The 25,174-nt window shown below is 48.0% G+C and overlaps 1 protein-coding gene and 1 long non-coding RNA gene across 14 annotated transcripts in view; one reads left to right on the top strand and one right to left on the bottom strand.

The window, feature by feature from the left end:
- Arsg (arylsulfatase G) overlaps positions 1-25,174 on the bottom strand; it is a 138,919-nt gene that overhangs the window by 37,028 nt on the left and 76,717 nt on the right. For all 13 annotated transcript variants that reach the window (XR_015630682.1, XM_087572477.1, XM_087572476.1 and 10 more), the window contains 6 exons: positions 24,456-24,643; positions 20,607-20,654; positions 19,008-19,119; positions 16,649-16,786; positions 10,294-10,490; positions 9,185-9,265 (listed from right to left, as the gene is read on the bottom strand). Coding sequence is in view for 12 of the 13 variants with exons in the window: in XM_087572477.1 (XP_087428603.1) it covers positions 9,185-9,265; positions 10,294-10,490; positions 16,649-16,786; positions 19,008-19,119; positions 20,607-20,654; positions 24,456-24,643 (764 nt within the window). In the remaining variant the exon portion in view is untranslated. The remainder of the gene's footprint in view (positions 1-9,184; positions 9,266-10,293; positions 10,491-16,648; positions 16,787-19,007; positions 19,120-20,606; positions 20,655-24,455; positions 24,644-25,174) is intronic.
- On the top strand, positions 18,040-21,892 carry LOC148003152 (uncharacterized). The gene is made up of 2 exons (XR_015632215.1): positions 18,040-18,442; positions 20,581-21,892. It is a non-coding gene; the product is annotated as an uncharacterized LOC148003152 (long non-coding RNA).

Here is a 25,174-nt window from a genome sequence, read left to right as displayed (position 1 = left end):
TCACCAGTCCTTCTAGGAGGAAGAAACATCTCTTTGGTATCTTCCATAGACCCCCCCCCCAAAGTGCTGGGGTGCTATTATCAGACACATGTGCTTACCAACTGGTTTCCTCTGGTTTACCGGTGCTGGCAAACAAAGACTGAGCCCAGCCTCTAGAGAATAGATGCCTCTAGTCAGCTATTTTAGTCCTCATTCCAAGCTAAAGATAATAGTAACAGTAACCATAACACCATCTACTAATTGATCCCTTATCAAACACCAGACTAAATGATCCTAAGTACGTGGTTAAGTGCTTTCCTGTGTAATATCATCAAATTTGGATGATAATCTACTGTACATTTATTTGTGTGTGCTCACGCACACCGCATGTGTGCACATGCATGTGCCTGTCCTCTTGTGTGTACCAAGATTTGCACGTGGAGGTCATAGGACAACTTTTGGGATCTGGTTCTCCTCTTTCACCATGTGTGTTGTGAGCATCAAACCTAGGTGTTTAGGCTCCACTGCAAACATCTTCATCCATTGAACCATCTCATCACCCCTTGTATGACCATCTACACACTATGATCCCCATTTTTGTCTAATAAAAATGCTCTTAAAAGGTTCATTTTTTTCAGTATGGCATGAACTTGGGGCCTCTCCTGTGCTAGCGAAGTGCTCTAACACTGAGTCTAAGTTATATCTGCAGCCCTGACCCTTTTTCTAATTCTTACTTTTGAAACAAGGTCTCACTAAGTTGACTGGGCTAGCCTTCAGTTCACTATGCAGCCTAGGCTGCTTTCTCAAATTGTCAAATCTTCTTCCTCAGCCACCGGAATAGCTGGGGTAGCAGGATTGTGTCACCAGCCCTGGCTGAATTTAAATAGCTAGAAAATCCAGATCAAACTACACAGCCAGGACTCTGAACGATGAAACCTTCTAGCATAGCATTCCACATCCTAAATGCATGTCAGAATCACTTCTTTAAAAACACCATGGTAAAGCCTTTCTCCTAGAGGTTGTGATTGGTTGGCCTGATTTGGAGTGGGGGCACCAATATCTTATAAAGCTATCCCAGGAACATAACTTGGACAGGACTGATTCCCAGGTTAAATGGGGAACAGACACTATGCCCTTCAAAGCCAAATGTAGCTTATGTGCACCTTTGTATGTGATTGTTCACATGTAGGTATACATACATGTGGAGATGTATGTACATATGAGTGTGGGTGTGGAGGCCAGAGGTCCGCCTGTTTGGTTTTGGTGTTTTTTGTGACCCTGAAAAGCTAAGCTGTCTTGTCCCATTCAGAGCACTTAATTTCCAAATAAGAGAGAAAAATCTACCAGGCGCAATGGCTCATGCCTATAAGCCCAGCATTTAGAAATCTGAGACAGGAGGATCACTCCTAGTTCAATGTCAGCATGGGATATATGGTGGATTCTAGGCCAGATTGATCTACAGAGTGAAATACTGTCTCTAAATTTAATTAATTAATTAACCCCTCAGTAGACCTGACCTATGACCAACTCATTTCTGACCTTTCACCTCCACTGATTAGTAAGATCTGGACTGTTTCCTGATCACTCTGGGGACCTGGGAATTATCAGGAAGTTACGGCTTTGGGGCCATGGCGGGCAGAAGCACAACATTGCTGAGTTTTTATTGGCCTAAGATTCTGAGGAGGTCAGGAAGGGAGAAGCCCCGACTGAGACTTCACCCTCCTTACCTAATTTAATCGGCTGGGACTCAGAAAGTGTGGTCACCACCCAGGCTTTTCCTCTGCCTCACGAGCCCTCCACTCTATGAGACATCTTTCCTTCTCCTTCTGTGGGCTTCAGGACAGGGCCACACCAGCAGGCGATTTGTGACCGGTCAGCTGGCTTGACCGTGTGGAAGAGGGGGCAAAGGTAAGGTCTGACTCCTGCTCTACATTCTGCATCAGCCCCTACCACCTGCTCCTCATGCCCAGAGGCCTTGGTGCCCCACAGTGACTCAAAACCTCACACTTCCGTGCCATTTCATGAAGAGCTGGCTGGCAAGCCCCGCCCAACACACGCACCCAGGAACTGCTAGCCAAGCACAGCAATGGCGGAAGAGAATGGCTGAGGATTCTCCCGGATCAGCCTTTGTTTTAACCACACAGCAGCCAGCTCATCAGATTTGAAGACCCAAGCCAGCTGACTTCACTCTGCCTCCCCATTGGCTCAACCACAAAGCCTCTAAGAGGGGAGTAGCAACTAGAGGTCAACCGTGGGCACCTTCTTCAGGGGCTATCTACCTTATTTTCAGAGACATGCTCTCTCACTTGAGCCAGAACTCAGTTGTTAGGAAGTAAGACGGGAAGGAAGGATGATCCGCTTGTCTCTGCCTCCCCTGCGCTGGGATTGTGAGCATGACCCATTATACGCAGCGTTTTAAAAACAGGCTCCAGGGAAAACTTGGGTCTTCATGCTTGCAAAGTGAGCATTTTTACTGACTGAGTGATCTCCCCAGCCTTGTGTGCTTTTTAACCACAGGCTTTAAATGGGCCACACCTTTATCCCTAATGCCGTAGCATCGTAACCATGACTTCATTAGTTAACAGCGGAAAAACATCTAAGTCCACAGCTTATAAACTTCTACGCACTTTTTGATTTGGGAAAGCTATTTGTAAATCTAGATAAGCTTCAGTACTTTGATCCATGGCTCCGGTACATTAAAAGTGTGAGCTCTATTTGGCTTTCTGTCCAGAGATGCTTGTCTACGGCCGTGACACTGTATTTCAATGCATTTGTGGTTAGTTATGACTCTAATTAAAGCAGAACCTCTTACTTAAAGCAATAAATATTTAGCCTCAGCAACCAAAACATAAACAGAACCATGATTCATAAAGTTGCTTACTTGTTCTTCCCACCCTGGCCTCAGAAGCAAAGTGCCATTCCGCAATGTATCACGGCAGGGGCAAGCTGACCAAGACTCCCTGCTGCCCACGCCTAGGAACAGCAAGCGTCCGTTCCCGGAAAGGGTCCAACTACCATGTTTCACTGAGTCAGGAAAGCAAGCAGCTCTCTTCATCCAGGAGCACGGCCAGACAAAAGCTCCTGTAAAATACGGACTTCTGAAGCGGCGAGGTGGCTCCCTGATTAGGGGTGCTTGCCTCGAACCCCGAAGACCTGAGTTCTACCCCTAGGACTCCTGAAGGTCGCTATCTCAGTGGCTAAGGAGCTTGTGGCTGAGCCTAATCAGCTGAATTCAATCCCCAGGATCTGGACGGTGAAAGGAGAGAGACCTGACTCCTGCAAGTTATCTTCTGACATGGGTACCATGGTAGTACAGGCATTCTCATTCTCTCTCTCTCTCTCTCCTTTTACACACATGCACACACACACGCACACACACATGCACACACACACACACACGAAATATACAAAAGTGTTTTTTTCAAACACTCAGATTTCTGGGTTCTCTCCCCCAGAAACTCTGATTCTCTGATTGACTAGGAAGCATGAAAAGCAGAAAGAAGGATCCAGACTCTAGATGATGATAATGTTGGCAATGGTCTAGGAACCCGATTTTGAGGTAAATGGAGGGCGTGGTCAGAAGGGCACCTTTAGAACTTAGCAGATCCAAGTCCTGGCTCGGGGGCCCCTCCTTTCAATCAGATAGACTTGGGTAGAATTCATAACCTCCTCAATCTCCATCTTGTAGCCATGCAGCAGAAAACGACTTTACTTATCTCACAAGGCTGTGGGAACAGTTACCGGCATATCTGATAATCTCCTTCTTAAATAATTTTTGAGCATCATGGATGGGGCCAGTTTGCCAGATTTCTGTCTGCAGGTGGCAGTTGTGAACCCTCAGTCCTTTATCTGACTTGCTTGTCCCACACTGGCATCTCCGTTTGCGGTTTCTAAAGAAGCCTACTGAAGGACAGGCATCCTATACAACCATCCAAAGAGGCAAGTTTCCTTCCTAAATGTAAATATATATATCCTTCCAAGGATATCCATAGAATACTAGTTTCCTAAAAGCACAGAGAAGCCGGGCTTCAGTGGGATCCAGACCTATGGCTGGGCTGAGGTGGTCCTAAGTCTGGTGACTGGAACATTACAACAAGCCAGTGACTAAAGGCTAGGAAAAGAGACTTCAACTCCCACAGAGTTCTTACCATCGAACCATATCTGAGCTAGACCCAGCAGCTAACAGTTCCTGGCCAACTCTATCAACTTATATACATTGTCTCTATCTCTGACCTTTCTCCACCTTCACTTTAATCCCACAACTGGACAGGAGGACCCGGATGCCAAGAGATCTGTATCCCCGTGTGAAGGTTTATGCAACGGCCGGGTAGGACCAGACTGCAGACAAGCAGCGTCTCTTAGAAATGCAGATGATGCCAAGTTAACTGTTTTCTCATCACCACAGGAGAGGAGGGAGCACTTCTGCTCTTCAAATAAAACAAAGGAAGATTTTTTTCCAGACAGAGGAGCAGTCAGATGGGGCGGGGAAACAAGGTATAGATTCTGGACCTGGCAGAAGCCAGGTTCAGTGGGATAGGCTAGAAGTCAGACTTCCTGAACAGGCAGGTGACTGGAGCATGGGGACAGTCAGGTTCTCTTTCATTGAGAGAAGGTCAGCCTGATTTGCAGCCTGTGCATGTGTGCTCGTGATTCATTCTCCCCCCCCCTCTCTCTCTCTCTCTCTCTCTCCCTCTCTCTCTCTCTCTCTCGCACATTCTCTCTGTCTCTCTGTCACACACACACGCACACATACGAGCTCTCTCATGCACATTTTCTGTGTCTCTGTGTCTGTCTCTCTGTCTCTGTCTCTCTCTCTTTCACACACACACTCTCTCTCTCATGCACATTCTCTGTGTCTCTGTGTCTGTGCCTGTGTCTGTCTGTCTGTCTGTCTGTCTGTCTGTCTCTCTCTCTCTCTCTCACACACACACACACACACACACACACACACTCTCATACACATTCTCTGTGTCTCTGTGTCTCTCTCCGTCTCTCTCTCTCTCTCTCTCTCTCTCTCTCTCACACACACACACACACACACACACACACACACACACACACCCTGTTCAGTCTCTCTTCATTCCAAGATGGCAGGAGCATCCTTACTCTAGCGCAGGGTAAAAAGATGACTCCAGGAGACGCTGCCTCATCGCATCAGCTGAGCTGGACGGACTAGCCAAGAAAGAAAAGGAAGATGAGGGTGCGGGGGTGGAGGGGGCCTGGGAACAAGGGAAGGTAGCACGTGGTCTGACGCAGCAAGTTGGCTTGGGGAGAGAGAAGCAAGGCTCTCAGGACTGTTTGTCCTACTCTGTTGATAAAACACTGTCTTCCCTTTCGTGGGCTCTTGAGACTGGGGTGAGGGTGGGAGTGTGGGCTTCCCAGGTCAGGAGGAGCAGGTGGTCCAGGGGGACCCAGTTCTTTACTCACAGCTCCCTTCCACTACAGGAAGGCTCCCACCAGGCTTTCCCAAGTTGGTTCCCTGCAGCGTATCCAGGCGGTGAGAGAAAAGGGGGCTTGGAATCATGGACAGGGAGCTGAATAGAGTTCGGCGTGGGGAGAAGAGAGATACTCTGACAAATTTTCCAGGCAAGGTTGACTTTGAGAACTTTGAAAACAAGAGAGTGTTTTCACTCAGCTCTGACGCCCTCACCAATTCAAGTGTCGTGCCCACAGATGACCACAAGTCATAAAATTTGTCAGCCCAAAACAGTGTAACAAGAAGGTAGCTGACCCCAGCTCTGAGTAGTTTCCCAAGTCAAGGTCTCGAAACACTGGGAGGTCATCCATACATCATTTGTCTGGTAGCTCTGTAGGAAAGTCCTTCCGAGGGCTTGCCCAGCCTCCATTCAGAGAGGAAGGCCCAGGTAGATTCTGCTGTAAATAAAGAAAGTGAGTCTCGGGGAGTTCTCAGGAATCGCACACACCACACTGGGTGCCTGTGCAAAGCCTCTGTCTGATTCTACTTGAGTAATGAAGAGGGTCTCTCACCTCCCAACAGGGAAGAACAAAGCTCCCTGTCCGATTTCATTGTTAAGCGGAGCTCCCAAGCCGATAGGGCTTCTTATCTCTCCATCCCTCCCCCTCCTGCTTTAGAGTGATTCAGGGGGGCTAACGATGTTTTCCTTGACAACCATGTAGTCAAGAAACAACACGGGATTTTCCAGACAGCTAAGCAACGATCAGGTTTTGAAAGGTGGGAGCAACCACAGTCACATGGGCTGTGGCATGAACCCAGATCACTTGACCTTCTTCCATTACCATCTGGCCTGGAGCAGATCTCCTCAGCCTCCGCCACCTACGGGAAAGTGAGTAGGAATATACATTTCAAGTTCTATCCCAATTCTAGCATTCCTTGAATGTTGAAGATCCCAATTCTGCTTCCCTTGTGAATAATGCTTAGCTGACTGGATATGGTAACACATACCTATGATCTCAGAGTTCATGGGGCAAATGCAGGAGAAGCTTGAATTCAAGGTAACTGGGGCTTCATAGTAGACACATACACACATGAGCACATGTATGAGCACACACTGACACATACATGAGCATACACATGTGAGATATACCATCACACACACACGCAAGCATACACACACATGGACACATACCCAGACACACACACACCCAAACACACACACACACACACACAAACACACAAACACACCCAGACACATACACACCACACACACACACACACACACACACACACACACACACACACACACTCTGCTGGGATCCTTTTCCTGTGAAGAATTCACATAGGTAACCCAGGGAACAATGGGTTGGTTTTGTTTTTAAACACTGTGGTTGTTGTTATCCCTGCTCCTTGTCTGGCTTTTTGAGACAGTGTCCTTACATGTCTCAGGCTGACTGACTTCGAGACAGTTTCCTTACATGTCTCAGGCTGACTTTGAACTTACTACGGAGCCCAGGCTGACCTCCAACTGGTGGCAATCCTTCTGCCTCAGTGTCCTGAGTGTTAAAATTACAAGCACTGTACCACCATGCCCAACTTGGGAGCCATAGGTCCAGAGATATAAATTACAGGTTCAGGTATCATAGACAACAGTGTTCTAGGCTGGTGGTTCTCAAAGTGGCCAGTGATATCAATGTTGTCGTGGAGTGGCACAGAAATGCAAAACTGGCATCATCAACTGATGACCTCTTAGGTTGAAACTTCATTTTAGCAAGATCCCCCACAGGATCTTGTCCTGTCTACTTAAGGCAGCCTGAGAAGTGCTATCATGGGCCCGGATTCCTTCAGGTCAGAGGTTTTGTTAATCTTTGTTTCCTTGGGGGAAATTTCTGCTCCTGGCATACAACAGATGTCCAATAATTAGGTAGAACAGGAAACAGCAGGTGCTAAGCAAATGCTCAAAGAAGGGCTTGTTTCGGTTTTTATTGGTGTTTTGAGACAATGTCACAGATATCCCAGCTGGCCTAGAACTTACTATATGGGGTCGAGGGTGACCATAAACTTCTGTTCCTCCTGCCCCCACCTTCTGGGTACTGAGATTACAGACACAGGCACACACTACCACACTTGGTTTATGTGATGCTGGAGATTGAACAAAAGACTGAGTTACACGCTGGGCAAGCACCCTACCAACTGAGCTCATGCTGGGCAAGCACCCTATTGATGGAGCTACACATTGGGCAAGCACTCTAGAGACTGAGTATAGCCCCGTTCCGTGTTTGTCCCAATAAAACTTTCATGTTTATTTTTCAGTGCTGTATGGCAAACTCACATTGCTGACCCTGGGATACACCTCCAGTTCCTCTTAGTTTCTTTGTTTCTTTTTTATGAAACAGTAACAGTTCATCACCTGAGGGAAGGATTACCAATCACATGTAAACTCCCTCTTAAACTCAGAGAGGAATCACCACTAATTTCCTGTAGTTGTAGGACCTCGTTCAGGACATTTCTGAGAAGACGTGAGCTTACTTCTATGTAATAAAGCTACAATTTGCACAAAGCAGTTATGCAAAGCACGTGCCCATGCTTTGCATAGTACTTTATGGTTTCAACCACTGAAAAATATTTAAAGTAAATACTTCCAAGTCAATCAAGGTCCATCCACTTACTGTTTCTTTGGTGGTTCCTCTAAATGGACATAACTCCTCTAAACGCTCGCCTTGCTGAATATTTAAACTGTGTCCAGCTAATTCTCTGACCCACTGCAATGAGCATCATGTACATGCCCTGTGTGCCCTTGGCTAACGAGTGCCCTAAAACAAAAGCTTCCAGGAGGCGTCTGTGCATCAAGAGACATATGGACATTTTCAAACCATTGCTCCACACACCAGACTGTCCCCAGTGTGGCTACTCCCTCAGTAGGTAAGGTCCTTCCTTGTTGGAAACATTTCCAGAACAGATGGTAGTTGAGTTTCAGGCTCAAGTATGTTTACACGGAACCAATAATGACCGTAGGAGACCGCTGGGTGTGTGGAGTTAGCACCAACTTTAAATACAGAGGCGAACCCGGATTCTTCTCATCAACTATGTGACCCTGGGCACGTGACTCCATTTCTTTGGGATCCTCTTTTCATGTGTAAGTGAAGCCATTGCTGTCACCTTCCATTGTTATAAGATTTAGAGATGGTATATATATATATATATATATATATATATATATATATATATATATATATATACACACACACACACACACACAGTACATTTGCAAAGGCTCTGGCCGTGGTGGCAAACAATTAACCCAGCACTCCAGAGGCAGGTGCAGGAGGACCTCTGTGAATTCAAGGCCAGCCTGATCTACATAGTAAGTTCTAGGCCAGCCAAGGCCACATATTGAGACCCTGCCAAACAAAATAACAGCAGGACCAAATCCCGACCTTATGGAATTGTGCGCTAAATATTTCTTGAATGGATGGTGTGAACTAACGGTTGAGTGGTACGGGTTGGGGGAGAGACGTGAAGGGACAGAGAAGGAAAATGCAGGCAGCTAAATGAATTAAGGCAAAGCCTATGGACTGGAAGGCTTATGGACTGGTTTGTCCTTTGAGGGAAGAGTAGAGAGTAAGGACAGAGAGAGACTATACTGGATACACCCTTTCTCCCTGTGCCAGCCTGTTTCTTCTTCCCTGAGAGTTGGTGGCTGGCGAGCCACTATGTCCCTGCTTCATAACAGGACACACTTGGCTTCCCAAATGGGATCTAATCACACTGAACGAGGTTCCCCAATACCTTGATGGGTTTGCCACAATCCGGAGAAGGGGCCCATGCTGCCTGCCAGCTCGCACTTCTGAGCCCACGGGCCGTTGTCTCCTGGAAACCAGAAAAAGAAACAGGAGATGGTCAGTGGGTCTCTGAGAGACACCTCTTCTGACCCCCTCTCTGGTCATAACCCTGTGCACAGCAGGCCTCGGACAAAAGGACAACCATGATTTCTTACATGTAAAGTGTTTCTAGAAGACATGGCTGTCAGTGCATGGTGGAGCCATGGACTCCCCTTCCTTTGCTTCCCAAGTGCTGGGCTTCTACATCCCCACTCAGCTAAAACTCTGTCAGTGAACCCATCTCTACTAGTGAAGTGAGAGGGGGCTTGCCCTGACCCGGTGAGCTCCATCCCTAACCTCTGCTCTTGCATCCCACTTAGCAGTCCATTACTGTCATTAACCTCAGCCCAGCAACTGCTCACTGAGCATCCCTGATACACCTAGATCCACATCCAACATCCTTCAACCTCACAGTATCGCTGGGGTAGATTCAACTCTCCCAGCAGCACATATTCAAAACTAGGTCTCAACTTAATCCAAAGTAGCTGCCACCATCCTACATGAAAACCCGAGACAAAATATCTATGGAATGCCCCCACCAACACACACACACACACACACACACACACACACACACACACACACACACACACCTACCTTTAGATTTTTCTGAGTCTTGCTGTATATAGCCCAGAGTAGCCTCGAATTTACTATACTGCCCACCATGGCCTTGAACTGGAAATTATGCCTTAGACTCTGAAGTGCTAGAATTCTAAAAAGCATTATGCACTACCATACCTAGCTACATATGAGTTAATTCAGTTCTTCTGGGGCCCCCTGACTACAGATATGACCGGTAACAAGAAGAGTGAATAGTCAGAGGGTCCTAGTCAACATCTGTGGGGCCAGCAAAGTCCATGCTCTGTCAGCACAAACCTTTCTTGGGATTCGGTCTTGTGGACAACATGCTCAGTGTTCAGGCAAATGAGTACCATCAGGGCCCTGAGTTCACAGTGAATTATATTGTGTGGTTCTATTTTAGATCCCAGCCAGATCAGTTGGACATTTCTACCTTACCTGCAAACCAGAGGAGTGTGTTTTCTTTTGCCACGTGGTCCACTTTGTCCTTGATCTGCCCTACCAGACTGTCCATCTCTTGGAGACTTGCACGGTACAGCCTTTGGCTCTGTGGGTTGGCCAACGGTGGAGTTACAGACAAAGGCACGTGCATGTGGGCCAGGCCCACATAGAGCAGGAAGGGTCTCCCACTGGTGCTGGAATAAATGAGAAAACTCAGAGCCTCTGTAGGAGGTTGGTTTTGTCCAGGGTCTCAGCTGTCCTTCCCGACTTCAGAGAAACTCCACCACCACCCACGGCAGGACAGGACCGGCCCGTGGGCTCATGGATAGTTCATTTGCTAATTCTAAGAAAATGTGGAAGTTGTGTGGCTAGCTGATTAGAAAATTAATGCACCATAATGAATGTTACTGTTCTGTAATAGTAAGAGCTATGACACAGGACTCGTGTCTAAGTCCATCCTCAGGATAGCCCCAGTTTCTCCTTTTAGGCAATGAATCGGAAACCTAGAGGGATTGAAGGACTTCCTTCAGGGCTATGCCTCTAGTAATAAACAGCCTGGATTTAAACTTAAGTCTGCCTCTGAGCTGCACTTTCAAGCCCAAGCATCTGGACCACCATGTTCCAGGAGATAAAGCCACAAAGAATCCCAAGATGCGTGTGGGCGTAGGAATAGTTCTGAGGCTAAGGTCCTGTTCCCCAGTTGGTTCTTTATCTATTAGCAAATATGCCACAGGCTAATTGCTAGGTGGAAGGAATAGGCAGGACTTCTGGGTCCCCAAAGGCAAGCGGGATGCAGGAGAGAGGGGGCGGGGGTAGTTTGTCATGCTTCAGAGAGAAAAAAGCCAACCGACCAAGTGAGATCTCAGGCAGAGTGGCTACGGGCTGCTTCTACAGGCAGGAGGTGGTGGATGTTGAGCTGGGACTGAAGGTGGTGGAGCAACTGAAGGTGAGTGCAGACTTAGGATGCTGCGCTGGGGGTTCTGGGAAGGGCATGCTAGCCAAGGTAAATTGGAGGTGCCCAGCAGTTGAGCCAGTAAAGCACTTTGAAATTGAACAACTGTGTGTGTCTGTGTTTTTCATATGAGGATCCGATATTCTCTAGCCAGGGGCTGGTAGCACTGCCTGTTCCTGGAGCTTAGGCAGGGTAGCAAAGGCTACACACGACATGTGACCACAGGAGACAGACATTAGATCAAGGTTCTGTCCTACCCTAACCTGATCCCTCTGGCAAATTCAGAATGAAAGGCTTGAGGGAGCTGGCGTGGCCAAGCAAAGTCTCGCCGGTCCCATGGGGGCAGGCCTGTAATCTCAGCTGCTTGAGAAACTGGGGTGAAAAGGTCGAGAGTTCAAAGCCTGACTGAGCTACATAGTGAGACCAAGACCAGCCTAGAACATTGAGCGGGGCCCTGTCTGAAAAGGAAAAGGAAAAAAAGTGGCCTGGGGATGTGACTAAAGGGTAGAATTCTTGCCTGATATACAGTAAGGCCTGAAGTTTAACCTCTGATGACACCACCACCACCACCGGGCCCTGACAGCCTCTTCTGGCCTCCATAGGGACTGCACATGAGTGTATATGCAGGCAAATGTACACAATAAAAATACATTTTTATAAAAGCTTTTTGAGTTGCTGACTGAGTCTCTTTTTACTTTTTACATATCACCCGATGAATTTGGCTCAACATCAGGACAGGCTTCTAGGTCATTTCTAAAATGCTAACTACACGCACTTCTGCCACTTGGTGCTGCATACGCCACAGAGGATTTACTTCTTCCCGTAAAGGCGACAAGCGCGTTTCATCTTGAACGAATGCTTAAATTAACCCGCACGCCACCGGGTTGTTTGAAAATGGTCCTTTTGTGATTTATCACCGGTACGTGTTTGGTTTGTACCTATTTTGTGTACGTGTATACGGGGCTGTGGTAAAAATTTCTCGAGGCGGGGCTGGAGAGGTGCTCGGTGGGTTACTCCTCTCCCTACGTCGCCATGGTCACGTTCCCTCTCCACCTTCCTTTCCACTCCAGATGCCACCCAGCACTTACAGACCAGGGTAAGGAAAAGGGAGATTAGTGATGATGATGATGATGATGATGATGATGATGATGATGATGATGATGATGATGATACCCTAGGTTCCAGCTCTTGAAGCTCCAGGTTTCGTCTACATGCCATCAGGACCCTGTTCTGAATGACGCATATGTCTTAGCTCAGGCTGCTTTGACAAAAATACCCCAGCCTGGGTGAATTGGAGCAAACCTTTATTCTCCCAGGCCTAGCACCTGGGAACTTCGGCATCTCCTTCTTTACACTGTACCTTCCTCCTCTTATCCCGCAGCAGAAAGAGAGACGGGTCTTATCCTTACCTGATAAGAACACAATCCAATCACGGGGGCTCCATCCTCCTCACCCCACCTAGACCTAAACACCTTCCAAAGGTTCCCATGTCCTAATAATATCCCACTAGGAGAAGGTGTGTCCCACCCCTAGCCCCTTTGGGCTATATGTACACATGGTATCTATGAATGCTACTGAACAAAAACTTACTTAAAGCAGATTTGTGTATGTGTGTGCATGTGTGCGCATGTGTGTGTCAGTGTGTCTGCTATGAAGCCCCAGCTACCTTGAATTCAGTCTCCTCCTGCATTCTCCCCATGAATGGAATGCTGAGGTCATGGGCACGTGCTACCACATCCCCTACCACTGTCCTTCATAACTTGATCGTACACATTGTAAAAGACAAATTTTATGTTGTATCATAAAATTGAATATGTCTTGAGTGACTAACGGCTTGGGTGTGGAGTGTAAGGGACATAGAGACACAGTCAGACATCCTGAGTATTGACCACAGGCCAGATTTCTCGGAAGACTCTGGTTTTGAACGCCAGAGTCAACATGTATTCTTCTGCCTAGCTCACCCACCCTGACTTGCCAGGCTCTCTATGCTCTACTCCCACTAAGCAACAGACTCTGCTTTCACAGAGCCCTCTGTTTAGACCTCTGTCTGATGCCTTAAAAACACACATGTTCTGATAGTTTTGATAAGCAGGTCCACGTAGAAGGCAGATAGTTGTCTTGGTTACAATTACCGTTGTTGCGATGAAACACCGTGATCAAAAGCAAGTTGGGGAGGAAAGGATTTTTCTTTTTGTCTTACACTTCCACATCACTGTTCATCCACCGGAGGAAGTCAAGACAGGACTTCAAGCAGGGCAGGAACCTGGAGGCAGGAGCTGATGCAGAGACCATGAAGTGCTGCTTACTGACTTGCTCAGTTCGCTTTCTTATAGAACCTGGGACCACCAGCCCAGGAATGGCACCACCTACAATGGGCTGGACCCTCCCCCACAGATCACAAAGTAAGAAAATACCCATCAAGGCTTGCCTTCAGCCAAATTTTATGGAGGAATTTTCTTCATTGCGATTTCCTCCTCTGGGATGACTTTAACCAGTGCCAAGTTGACATAAAATTAGCCAGCATGGATGAGGGCAGGTCCAGGGGAGTTTTCTGCTACAGTGAGGAAAGTCGTGGATAAATTGGCAGGTCAAAGCTTAAAGAAACCTGTATGCCCTATGATTGCCTTCTGTAAAGTTTAAAAGCCAATGACTGGTTACTTTAACTAGGGAAACGGCCAATTCTTCACTTCTTCTCTTTGGTAGGAAGAGAATGTCTGTTGATTTGTCTTTCAATGCATTCCTTAACTGATGGATGCCCAGGTTTCCAACACCCCTGCCCGGGCAAGCATTACAGTCCCCAGCCCTAGCCAGCTGTCTTCCCTCCTGCTCAGAAGGCTGAGACTCTGTTAAAACAACAGGAAACCGTCCTCGCCAACTATGAAGCATCTGCTTGTCCCAGGGCAAAGGAAACTAGAACCGTTGCAAAGCTGTAGGGAGCTGGATGATGCTCAACCTTCCAGATCAAAAAAGCCTTGCTCCGTCTCTATCAGCAATCTGAGGAAAAAACATTGGCAGTGTCTCTCAGAAAAGTCTGGGGAATCATTCAGACGTCACCTCTAACATCCTGGGATGTTGCTCTGAGGTTTGAAGCAGTGGGGTGTATTCCACACAGAACACACAGACAACTGAGTCTACCTCACCTGACACGTTTGCGCCCCACCCCTTGATGGTGTCTCTAGAAAAGTCCAACATGGCTGAGCAAGGGCTGTAGGATCCTGCACAGTCAGGAGTTGGTCTGTTCAGCTCTCCCGAGGTGAAGCTATTTTAATTCTACCTGGGCAGGCAGCCACAGAACACGTTTTTGTTCTCTTACTTAAGTTACGGCTGTGGACCTACGAGAAGTGCTCCATTCTCCTTGAGGAGTTTGAGGCCTTGGGAGGAAGACGGAATCAATTGCACTTCTGGCCACCATTTGCCAGGACGGGACAAACACAGTGGGGTGGATTCTGAGGTCACCTTCAGTGTTTGCTTTCTCGAAAATTAATTTGGTTAATGCAGAGGTGCCATGGTGTGTGGAGGTCAAAGAGCAACTTTTGGGAGTTGGTTCTCTCCTTCTGCCCACATAGCCCCAGGGATTCAACTCATGTTATAGGCTTAGCAGCGAGTGCCTTTATCCACTGAGCCATCTGGAGCCCTCTTTCTTCTTCTTCTTCTTCTTCTTCTTCTTCTTCTTCTTCTTCTTCTTCTTCTTCTTCTTCTTCTTCTTCTTCTTCTTCTTCTTCTTCTTCTCCTCCTTCTCCCTCTCCCTCTCCCTCTCCCTCTCCCTCCCTTTCCCCCTCCTCCTTCCTATTGTTATTAATGATTTATTTACTTTTATTTCATGTGAATTGGTTCTCTGCCTGCATGTATATCTATATGAGGGTGTCAGATCCTCTAAGTTACAGACAGTTATGAGCTGCCCTGTAGGTGCTGGTCCTCTGGAAGAGCAGCCAGTGCTCTTAACTACAAAGCCATCTCTCTAGCCCTCTTATCTTGTCTTTTCTTTTCTTTTAATTAGTAGTTTCTACCATTTAAAGACTGTTTCCCGTCTCTCCCTAAAACTGGAAAGATCTGATATCTCAGGTTAACATTCCAGGCTCAGCCATCATCAATGGCGGCAGGTAAGTAACGACTGCTCACTACAGATGGGGCCTGCTTTCCACTTTGTTGTGTTTTCTTTTATTTATATAAATATATTTACATATATTTATATGTATGTATGTATGTATGTATGTATGTATGTATGTATGTATGTATGTATTCTGCCTGTGTGTATGTCTATGTGCCGCCACATGTGTTCAGTGCCCTTGGAGAGTTGAAGAATCAGATCTCCTGGAACTAGAGTTACAATTGTGAGTGAGGTCCCCGGAACTAAACCGGGGCCCTCTGGAAGGGCAGCCAATGCTATTAACCACTCAACTGTCTCTTCACCCCTGCTTCCTGGGCCCTGTAGATGTACATTTTTGTAGTCCTGTGTGGGATACTGGATAACGACCCTCAAACATAGCTGAAGTCTAGTCCCCAGAATCGGAGGACTTTTCCTTCCCTGGCTAAGTATAATTGTGTTAAAGATCTTGAGATGAGATCACCTTCTTCAGATTTCCTGGTTGACCTTCTTCTGCCCCTTCGGCTGGCCATGAACTCTGCCTCCTGAGTGCTGGACTGCGTCACCCCATCTGGTTCCTGGTTCACTATTAATCACTAATGTCCTTAAAAGAAGCCCGGGTGTGGTGGCACATTCCAACACTTGGGAGATCAGGAGTTGCACAGCCTGGGCTATGAGACGCTGTCTAAAAGGGGGGAGGGGCAGGGGCATTTGACCATGCAAGGGATCAATAGATGAAGAGATCAGAGTGATGTGGCCATAAATCAAGGAAAAGCAGCAGTTATTAGAAGCTAAAGGGAACAAGAAACAATTATTTCTGGAGACTCCAGAAAGAATGAGACCTGCTCACACTATGATTCAAGCCCTTTTAAGACTGGCTTCAGACATCTATCATCCAGATCTGAGGAAAACACGTTAGTGTGGTTGCCACTGGTTTTAGCCTCCACTTTGTCATTTGTTACAGCAGCAACAAGGAACTCATAAACCCCGCTAACAAGTACCCTGAGTACCCAGAAAGCAGTGGGCAGGCATATTCCTCAAGGAACTTATGCTCTAGCAGGAGAAGAAACAAAGGTCCACAACCTTGGTGCTAACCAAAGCAGGATAGTCAAAGGCCTCAGGAAGGCCAAGGCCGTACTTGAGGAACTTCTAATCCAGGACCAGAGAGTCTGTTAGGACCACTTACCAATGTGACTAGCATATGGGAGACCTGTATGAATACTTGGTGAATCGTAAAACTCTGCCTTGGCCCTCAGCTCAGGAGAACTTGGTGAGTATAGAAGAAGGGATAGGGACCGGGGCCCTGTGCTCCTTACCTTGCCTGCTCAATGAACTCCACTGCCCTCTCTGCATACTTCTGTGCAAGGCCGCTCAGGTTCACCGGCTGCTCTACGATGTTCAGGTTTTCATAGAGAGGAAGGGCCACATCTGTGTAACAGTCCCTGTCAGGGTTCCTGGGTGGAAAACACAAGAAGGCTTTCACACAGCGACACACACACAGATACAGAACACTACTCAGCTGGTCCCGAGGGACTTAACAGACCAGTCATTTGCTTTTCTGTTCCCTTTGAATGGACGTTGGTGCTCCTTGGGTGAGCCAGCCACCCTGCAAAACTTGGTGAGGTGCTTATGACCCTGGGGCCTTATGGTCCCCATCTTGCAGGGAGAGACACTGAGGTACGAACGGGTGTGAACAGTTCAATAGTCCACCAACGCTCTCCCTGCTGGCTTCCTCATACCACCCAGCCTCAGTGAAGAGAGCTACACACTGGGTACTGTGGGTGCTGTCCTAACTCCATGACAGGGTGTCATGGGAGGGGGAAATCCAGTAATCGGGTAGAATGTTTAAGATGGCAGTTTTAATTCTGAATCATGTTTGGGAAGCTTGGAGACCTGGGTGACACTCGGTTTAAAAAAAAAAGTCAGAAGAAAAGTAATTCTTCCATGGGTCCTAAGGTTGAAGCGAATCTGTCAGGCAGCCCTCCATCCATGGTTGTACACCTTCTCCTCTGGCCACGGTCTTGAGTGAGCTATCTTCAGTCTCAGAGGTCTCCACCTGTCTAGTGTGGGGTCCCTGTGTCCCTTACAGGGGATTCTGGGAGGATAGAAGGCAGCTCTCTGCCCTGGTCACCACCAAGAACTGGGTGGAAGGACAAGAAGTACGCAGTGTCACACGAGTCCTCCCGAGGATAATTAGAGATGGGCTGGGGATAATCTGACTCCACCACACCGAATGCCCACAACACGCGGTCGCAGAAGCGTAGGGGATGAGGTCGGACTGGGTAAACCATTGCCAAACACGTTTTAATTCTAAAGAAAAAGTTGAAGCCAGAGAGATGGCTCATCAGTTGCTGCTCTTGCAAAGGAGCCAAGCTCAGTCCCCAATACCCAAATGAGGTGAAGCAAAACCGCCTGTAATTCCAGCTCCAAGAATCTGATGCCCTTCCTCTTCTGGCTTCTTTGGGTATCCGCCCTCACATACACAAATCTATACACGGTTGCGCACACGCACGCGCGCGCGCGCGCACACACACACACACACACACACACACACACACACACACATCAAAATAAGTATTTACCAAAAAGGACCCTTACAATGCTGGCTTCACTATTCCATATTTTGTGGGAGTGTTCAGTTTTTTATTACCTTGATAGAATTCCACTGTCGTTTAGTGTCTAACCCAACAAGCCAACACCTTTGGCTCTGTTTGATTGTCATACAGGTTGACAAGGAAGAGAGAAAGAGAGGGGGAGAGACGGAGAGGTCACTTGAGATATCTCAGGCCATGATATGGCCACATGGGGTTACAGGGGGGTGACTTGTAGGCCACACACAGTTGTGTAGGAGAGGCAGCAAGGCATGCACACAGCCTCTCTTTCACACTGTCCCCTGCCGTCTTGTTAAGTGCAGACCTGGGAGGGAGCTCTGTGTTTTCTGTGTGCACCCAGGTTGGTAACAGTGACAATGTTGGCCCAAACACTCACAATAAGAAGCCAACCTCCAGGACACGGGCCCTGGCTTTAGAGACTCAGGCTGCAATCTGGAGTCTGTCTCCTGCCGTCTCTGCTGTGACCCAGGTGAGGAAAACTGGACCTATAGATTACAGGTAAGTGTGGGGTGTTCCCAGAATGTAACAACTTCTCAATAAACAATCATCGTTGTATTAACTATTATGTTATTAATGAGTCAGCTGAGACCTTCCCTAAGCAGTTCAGACACCTGAGGCCTTAGGAACAATCACAGCATAGGCTCTGAGAGAGAGGAGCTTGGAGGCTGAGCTAATTTGTTGCCTCAGTAAGGCTTAGCAACTCTCTCCCCATCTCTGTCCCTGCCCCTCTCCGTATGTCCCACGCCTGGTCCTGGCAAATAGCTAGTACTCCAGGAACAAGGCCAGCAGGCAGAGGAGGAGGGAGATTGCACCTGTGTGTGAGACCTTGGCAGGCACAAGGCTCTCCCTAGGTGAGCTAAACAGTTCGCTGACTCTGGAAAATTCCAACGGGGGAGAAAAATTGTAGTTCCCGTCTTTGCCTTAGGAAATAAGTGAAAACCTTTTCTCTGGATATATTCTCTGTGTGTGTGCTGTCTCTCACTGCATCTATCTCATTCAGTTATTCTAGAAGAACTCAGGTCTCCAACTTAAAGCCCACAGCCAACGCACTGGACAGTCTTACCTCCATCGGCCATCGCTTTGCGGACATGCTGGGCAAGGAGGGTAGTTGTAGCCGGGGTTGTCGGTACAGCCCATGTCGTTGCTATACGGGATACCAAAGTAGTAATCGAAGCCTAGAAGACGGGCGATCGGTTAGCACCCCTGCTCACTGCTGTTCAGCAAGCCTGCCCTCTTACACTCAGGAGGATTTAATTTCCCGTGATTTAATACCGCGGTGCTCTAGAGTGTGTAATTAAAAGAGGATTTGATTAATATCCCTTTGAAGTATGCAAAGAAAATCATGTGGCCGGGTCCTGCCCGTAGGAACTAGCTTTGTGCAATGTGTCATGGTGGGAGTTAACCTAGATAGGGAGGGAATATCAGGGAGTTCTGACCATCTAGCATCCTCCTCCATGAAGTTATGAGTACACTGATAAGACGAAATAGATCCACTGCCTGCCTTCGGAGAAGCTTTCTTTATGGGGCCAGTGATGTGGCTCAGCGGGTAAAAATGCTTGCCCACGCGACTAACGACGTGAGTTCTGTCTCTAGAACTCTCTGGTGGAAGGAATGACCTCCTTATGCATCCCACAGCACAGTGTGTGTGTGTGTGTGTGTGTGTGTCCACACACAAAACTAAAGAACATAATTTTTTAACAAAAAAAAAAAAAAAGAGTAAGGTATGCTACGCCCTGAGAAGTGGGTGAGCCAGGCATGACATTGTATGCCTATGGTCCTATCATAAGAGAAGCAGAAGAAGGGTCAGAGGAGGAAGCTATTCCCAGATGCAGCGGACTCTACACGTTGAGGGGATTCAGGTTTGCCAGGCGTGAGCGTTGGGATCCAATCCCCTTTCTGGCAGTCTCCAGCCTATCCCTTCTACCACTTGATCTCTTAGCTGGGCTTAACCAGCAGTAAGGTAGGTTGCCTCTTCAGCCCAGGCGTCTGTCTCTTGCCTGCTTTAATCTGCACACTACCTATCCTAAACCAGCTGCCTCCCATTTCTCATGGGAGTCTTACCCTGCAACCCCAATGACTTTGCCTGGAATTGCTTTCTCTGTAACTCTTACCAATGAAACTACATAGAGGCCGCTCAGTCCAGTTCTAGTGTGGTTTCCTGTAAAATGTCCCACTCCTTGTCATCCTGCTAGTCCCTTCCTCTCTCTTCTTTAGGGTCCTATCGCGGCCTTCAGATTCTCTGTCAGCATGAATGACAGGATCTTCCCCCTCAACACTGCATTCCTTAAGTTGGAACTTTAGATCCCCGTTCACCAGTAGGCGTTTTATGTCCCAGTGAGCTTTAACTGTCAACTTGGCAGAGCTTAGAGTGGCTAGACAAGGTGGGGTCTCAATTAAGGGACTGCCCAGATCAGATTAGCTCGTAGATATCCATAGGCAACTGTCTTGTTTCTTCACTGGTATAGAAAGACCCAGCCCATGGTGGGCAGCACCATTCCCTAGGCAGGTCGTCCTAGACTACACAAGAAAGCTAAGCCAAACGTAGGTCTGCAAGAGAACCAGCAAGCAAAATTCCTCTGTACTTTCTGCCTCAAATTGCTGCTCTGACTTCCTTCAATGTACTTTCTGTTTCCTAGGGAACAAACTCCAAAAGAATTCTTACCACGGAAACTGGGGTGATAAGAGCCATGATGCCCAAGATGCCACTTGCCTGTGGAAAGAGAGAGAGAGAGAGGCATTTAGAGGGGTCTCTGTGGGAGCACACAGACCCTCAGAGAAGCAGGTCACACTTTCGGTTCCCATCAGCTCCACCCTTCCGTGGGGACAAAGAGAAGCTGCCAAGACCCTGTGCTTGCAGAACTCTGCTCTCTGGGACCCCAAGGAATCCTACAGGGAGACAGAAGACTAGCAAGGATGGATGCCTCAGGACCACGTGGGAAAGATAATTGGGGATGGTCCCTCTTCCCTGCAACTCAGTGATGCTGCCCAGCTGAGCCTCTGCTCGTTCGGGAGCACGTGGCTTGTACTGCCCCATGGAGGGTCCTACAGAGATGAGGATGGGTACCGATCCCCACCCTGCATGGTCCTAGAAATGCCTGGTCTCAGCGTCTTCCTCTGTGGATAATGACTTCAGCAGTTTGCAGAGAGGGGAGAGGCGGCTTCCCCAGCGGCTCAGGACCTGAGCCACCTGCAGGGCAGCAAATGAGAAACTCAGCCCCCTGCAGATCCTGCTCCCCTCAATGCCTTCATTCTGGGGAGATAATTGGAGGATGTAGGGCAGGGCTCCGACAATGTGAGAACCTCTGATCTGCTCTTTTGCTCTGAGGACCAGATCACAGGAAACCTCGGGCAAGGCTACACCATCAATCCAAAGATCTAAACAGTGGACCTTTGACTGAAGGAGGGAAGTTAGTATGCAGATACAGGGTGTGGCTAAGTAAATGATTTGATACGGCCTTAATAAGACCAAATTATCTTTTAAAGGAAGCACGCAGAGCAAAAAAGTAAGTTAGTGAATCTAGAGTCGCTTCTGTAAGAGCCTGTTGTCCCCAACTGCAAACTGTTTTATTTTAAGACGGGGTTTTACTATGTGGTTCAGGCTGGCCTCAGATTCAAGACCTCCTTTATTAACCTCCTGAGAGCTAGGCTTACAGCCATATAGGACCATGCCCAGCTCTATTCTGTGGATCTGAAAAACAAGTTTTAACAAAACATGCACTCGGGAGACAGAGGGGCGGATCTCTGTGAGTTCCAGGTCATCCTGGTCTACATAGTGAGTTCCAGGTCAGTCAGGACTGCATCAGTGTGAGACCCTGCCTCAAAAAACAAAGAAAGAAAGAAACAGCTGAGGGGAGCCTGGTACGGTGGCCACAGCACCTAAGGCACTGAGGCAGAGAGTTCAGAAGTTCAAGGTCAGCTTAGGTTATATGAGAATAAAAGCTAAGATACACAGAAGTCTCTGAAAAAATGTATATTATATATAATATGAAGGGTAAAGGTGGGGGAGCCTAGGGAAACCTATACAACTACGTAAAAACGTGTGAACACAGATGGGGATTTCAAGTAATGTTGAGCCCTGGGAATAGGTCTCATCCATAAGCAGGTAGATTCTCTCATTTTCTTCAGGGTTTGCAAAAGGTGAAGTTTTGGGGTGAGGGAAAAGGTGGAAGCCATACAGGTGCCTGTGATGAGTTGCTTACTCGGTGTTTAAAGACCGAAAGGAACCATGGTACTAAAGCGGATGAAGAAGAGCCGAACCCCTGCCTTGTAGAAGACTCTAGCATCCTGCAGTCCAGAGACCAGACTGGTCCTGACTCCAGGGAAAGGTGGATGTATCTTATAGGCCTACCTAAAAGGCAACCCCCAGGGGAGCTTCATGTATCCTCTGGGTACTGATGTTGTCAGCATAATTATACCCCAGGGTATGGGGGGAAAGGAGCGAGTACCTTAGTTAGTGCTACCATTGCTGTGATAAAACACCGTTCCCAAGAGCAACTTTGGGAGGAAAGGGTTTCTTTGGCTTACACTTCCACATCACTGTTCATCAGTGAAGGAAATCCAGACAGGGACTCGAACAGGGCAGGAACCTGGAGGCAGGACCATGTGAGGAAGGGAGTGCTGCCTACTGGCTTGCTCACCATGGCTTGCTCAGCCTGCTTTCCTGTAGAACTCAGGACCACTAGCCCTCAAGTGGCACCACCCACCATGGGCTGGGCTCTCCTCCATCAATCGATGATCAAGAAAACGCCCTAGAGCTCAAGCCTTCGGAGGCATTTTCCTAATTGAGTTTCCCTCCCTTCAGCTGACTCTACCTTGTGTCAGGTTATCATAAAACTAGCCAGCACAGGAAGTTAGAAAGAGAGAAGGATCGCCCTCAATTGGTTCTTTCCTTCCACCATCGGGGGCATCTCCTTCTGAGTCAAGGAATGTTGCCCAGAGCAGCGAAGGAAACACCAGAAGTGCGAGCCTTTGTTGAGTAAAGCATCATCCTCCAAGCTAACACAGTAGGCCCAAGAGACCAGTGTCTCCTCCGCAGGGACCCTTGCTGTCACAAGCTCGTTGGCACACCCTCCCTTGCCATTTCTCTATGGAAGAGCGGTGCAGGAATCCCACTGGAACGGGCTCTTCATAAGTAACAAAGCTACGGAGACCGTAGGAGCTTCTGGGCGGTCTCAGCATCTTCAAGACAGACAGGCGGGGAGGCCCCATCGTCTGGAGAAGACTGGGGTCAGGTCCCATGCAGACTCCACTGCTCCCAGCCAGGAATGGGAAGCAGGTGCCCTAGGTTCGAGACATAGTTCTCTCGCTCTACGGTAAGAGAACAATAATCCTGTGTAAATGAATGCATTCCCTGTGCCTAGAGCACAGTGCACACTGAGTAAGGTAGGTACCGCAAAAACATACACAAATCAGAGAAGCCTGGAGTCCCAGCCCTCTAAGGCTGCAAATGGGACTGTATGTTTGGGGCTAGCCTGGGCTACAGAGTAAGACCACGTTTCAAAAACGAAAAAAGTTAGGAATGCAGTTGATAGAGTGCTTGCCTGGCATACGTGTAGCCTTGGGTTCCATGCAAAACTGGGCATGGTGGCACACGCCTAAAGTTCCAGCACCCAGGAGGTGGAGGCAGGAGGATCAGAAATTCATTGTCACTCTCAGGTATCTAACGAATTTGAGGTCATCTTGGAACAAGTGAGACTCTAATGAGAGAGAGAGAGAGAGAGAGAGAGAGAAGCAAGGAAGCAAGGGAGGGAGGAGAAAGGGAGGAAAAGAATTGGCGGAACAATGGGAAAGCAACTGCTGCCTTCCTGTCCTATATCCATGTCCTCGCTTATGGTGGGGTGGGGGCAGGGTTGGGGCTGCTGTCCACAGAGACGGCATCCAGTGCATTGTGCCTTCTAGATAGGCACTTCATCACCGATTCACCCCTAGCCTACAACTGTCAGTTTGTTCAAGATGACCATGCCCAGGGCCACGGCCATTATCATAATCCTGTCCCAAGTTTCCCAGCCTTCTTTGCAACCTGGGAACCAGGCCACCCATCTCTGGATGGTAAGATTCAAGCCCGGTTCTTGGGAAGGAAAGATAGGTATCTTAAACAAAAGAGTCCGTTTCTTCACAGAAGTGGGTGGGTCCGTGAGCCTGCCACCTACTCTCTCTCCTCCCTCCTCGAATCGAATTATAATGGAGGACCTGGAAAATGAGCCATTGCAGTCTTGGGCACAGGAAAGAAAGCCAGCATGCTCAGACAGCAGAAGAGAGTCTGGGAAAGTTTCCTGAGGTATCCTTGGGATACTCTGACCCAATGGACACAATCACTTACCACAGAGCTCATTATCATGGGACTGGAGAACTACACATTTCCAGGATCGCAGTCCAGTCTTTAAAGCTAGCTCAGAGCATTCCTACCATACATACCCAGCAAGAAGCTGACAAAAAACATAGATGCGAGCAGAAGAGGCAGCAGCCATTGAGAGACTCTGAGCCCTTGAAGCAGCTCCCCAGGGTACATTACCTATCATGGCAGTGACGTAACCGGCCTGCTGCAGCACCTCTGCCAAGGTGGTCTCGTTGAGTGGAAGCCCCCCTACAGAGGTGACTGCAAAGTTGTGCGTGACTCCATTCCGTAGACCCAGCCGGCCGGTAAGCAGGGAGGCTCGGGACGGCGAGCAGGTAGAAGCAGCTGCGTGGAAGTCTACAAACCTGTCAAGAAAGGTGACTAGATCAAGACCTGGCCACCAGCTGCAGGAAGCCAAGCGGAAAGCAGTGGGGACTCACTCAGGACATAGAAAGACAGTCCTGAGAAAAGCTTTAAAAGTTACCTGGTGGTGCTCAAGGAACAGAAAGCCCGGAAAACAAACTAGTCTGAGGTTAACTCAGATCGACAGGACCAATTTTTTTTTAAAGATTTATTTACTTTATTACATATGAATACACTGTAGCTTTCTTCAGACACACCAGAAGAGGGAATCAGATCTCATTACAGATGGTTGTGAGCCACCATGTGGTTGCTGGGATTTGAACTCAGGACCTCTGGAAGAGCAGTCAGTGCTCTTAACCACTGAGCCATCTCTCCAGCCCCAGGACTGATCTTCTTTACTTATGGATTCTAAATGTCAAAGTCACTCACTTCAGTGAGCTTTTGAACCCACAAATCAACATTTGAGCTGGTTTAGAACCATCCATGGATAGGAACAGATATGTAGGAGAGACAAATTAATGATTAAAAGTACA

The sequence above is a fragment of the Rattus norvegicus genome, chromosome 10 (assembly GCF_021556685.1).
Source record: "Rattus norvegicus strain SHRSP/BbbUtx chromosome 10, alternate assembly SHRSP_T2T, whole genome shotgun sequence".
NCBI classification, from domain to species: Eukaryota; Metazoa; Chordata; class Mammalia; order Rodentia; family Muridae; genus Rattus; species Rattus norvegicus.
Note: the sequence above shows the minus strand (reverse complement) of the source record. Positions and strands in the feature narration are given on the sequence as shown.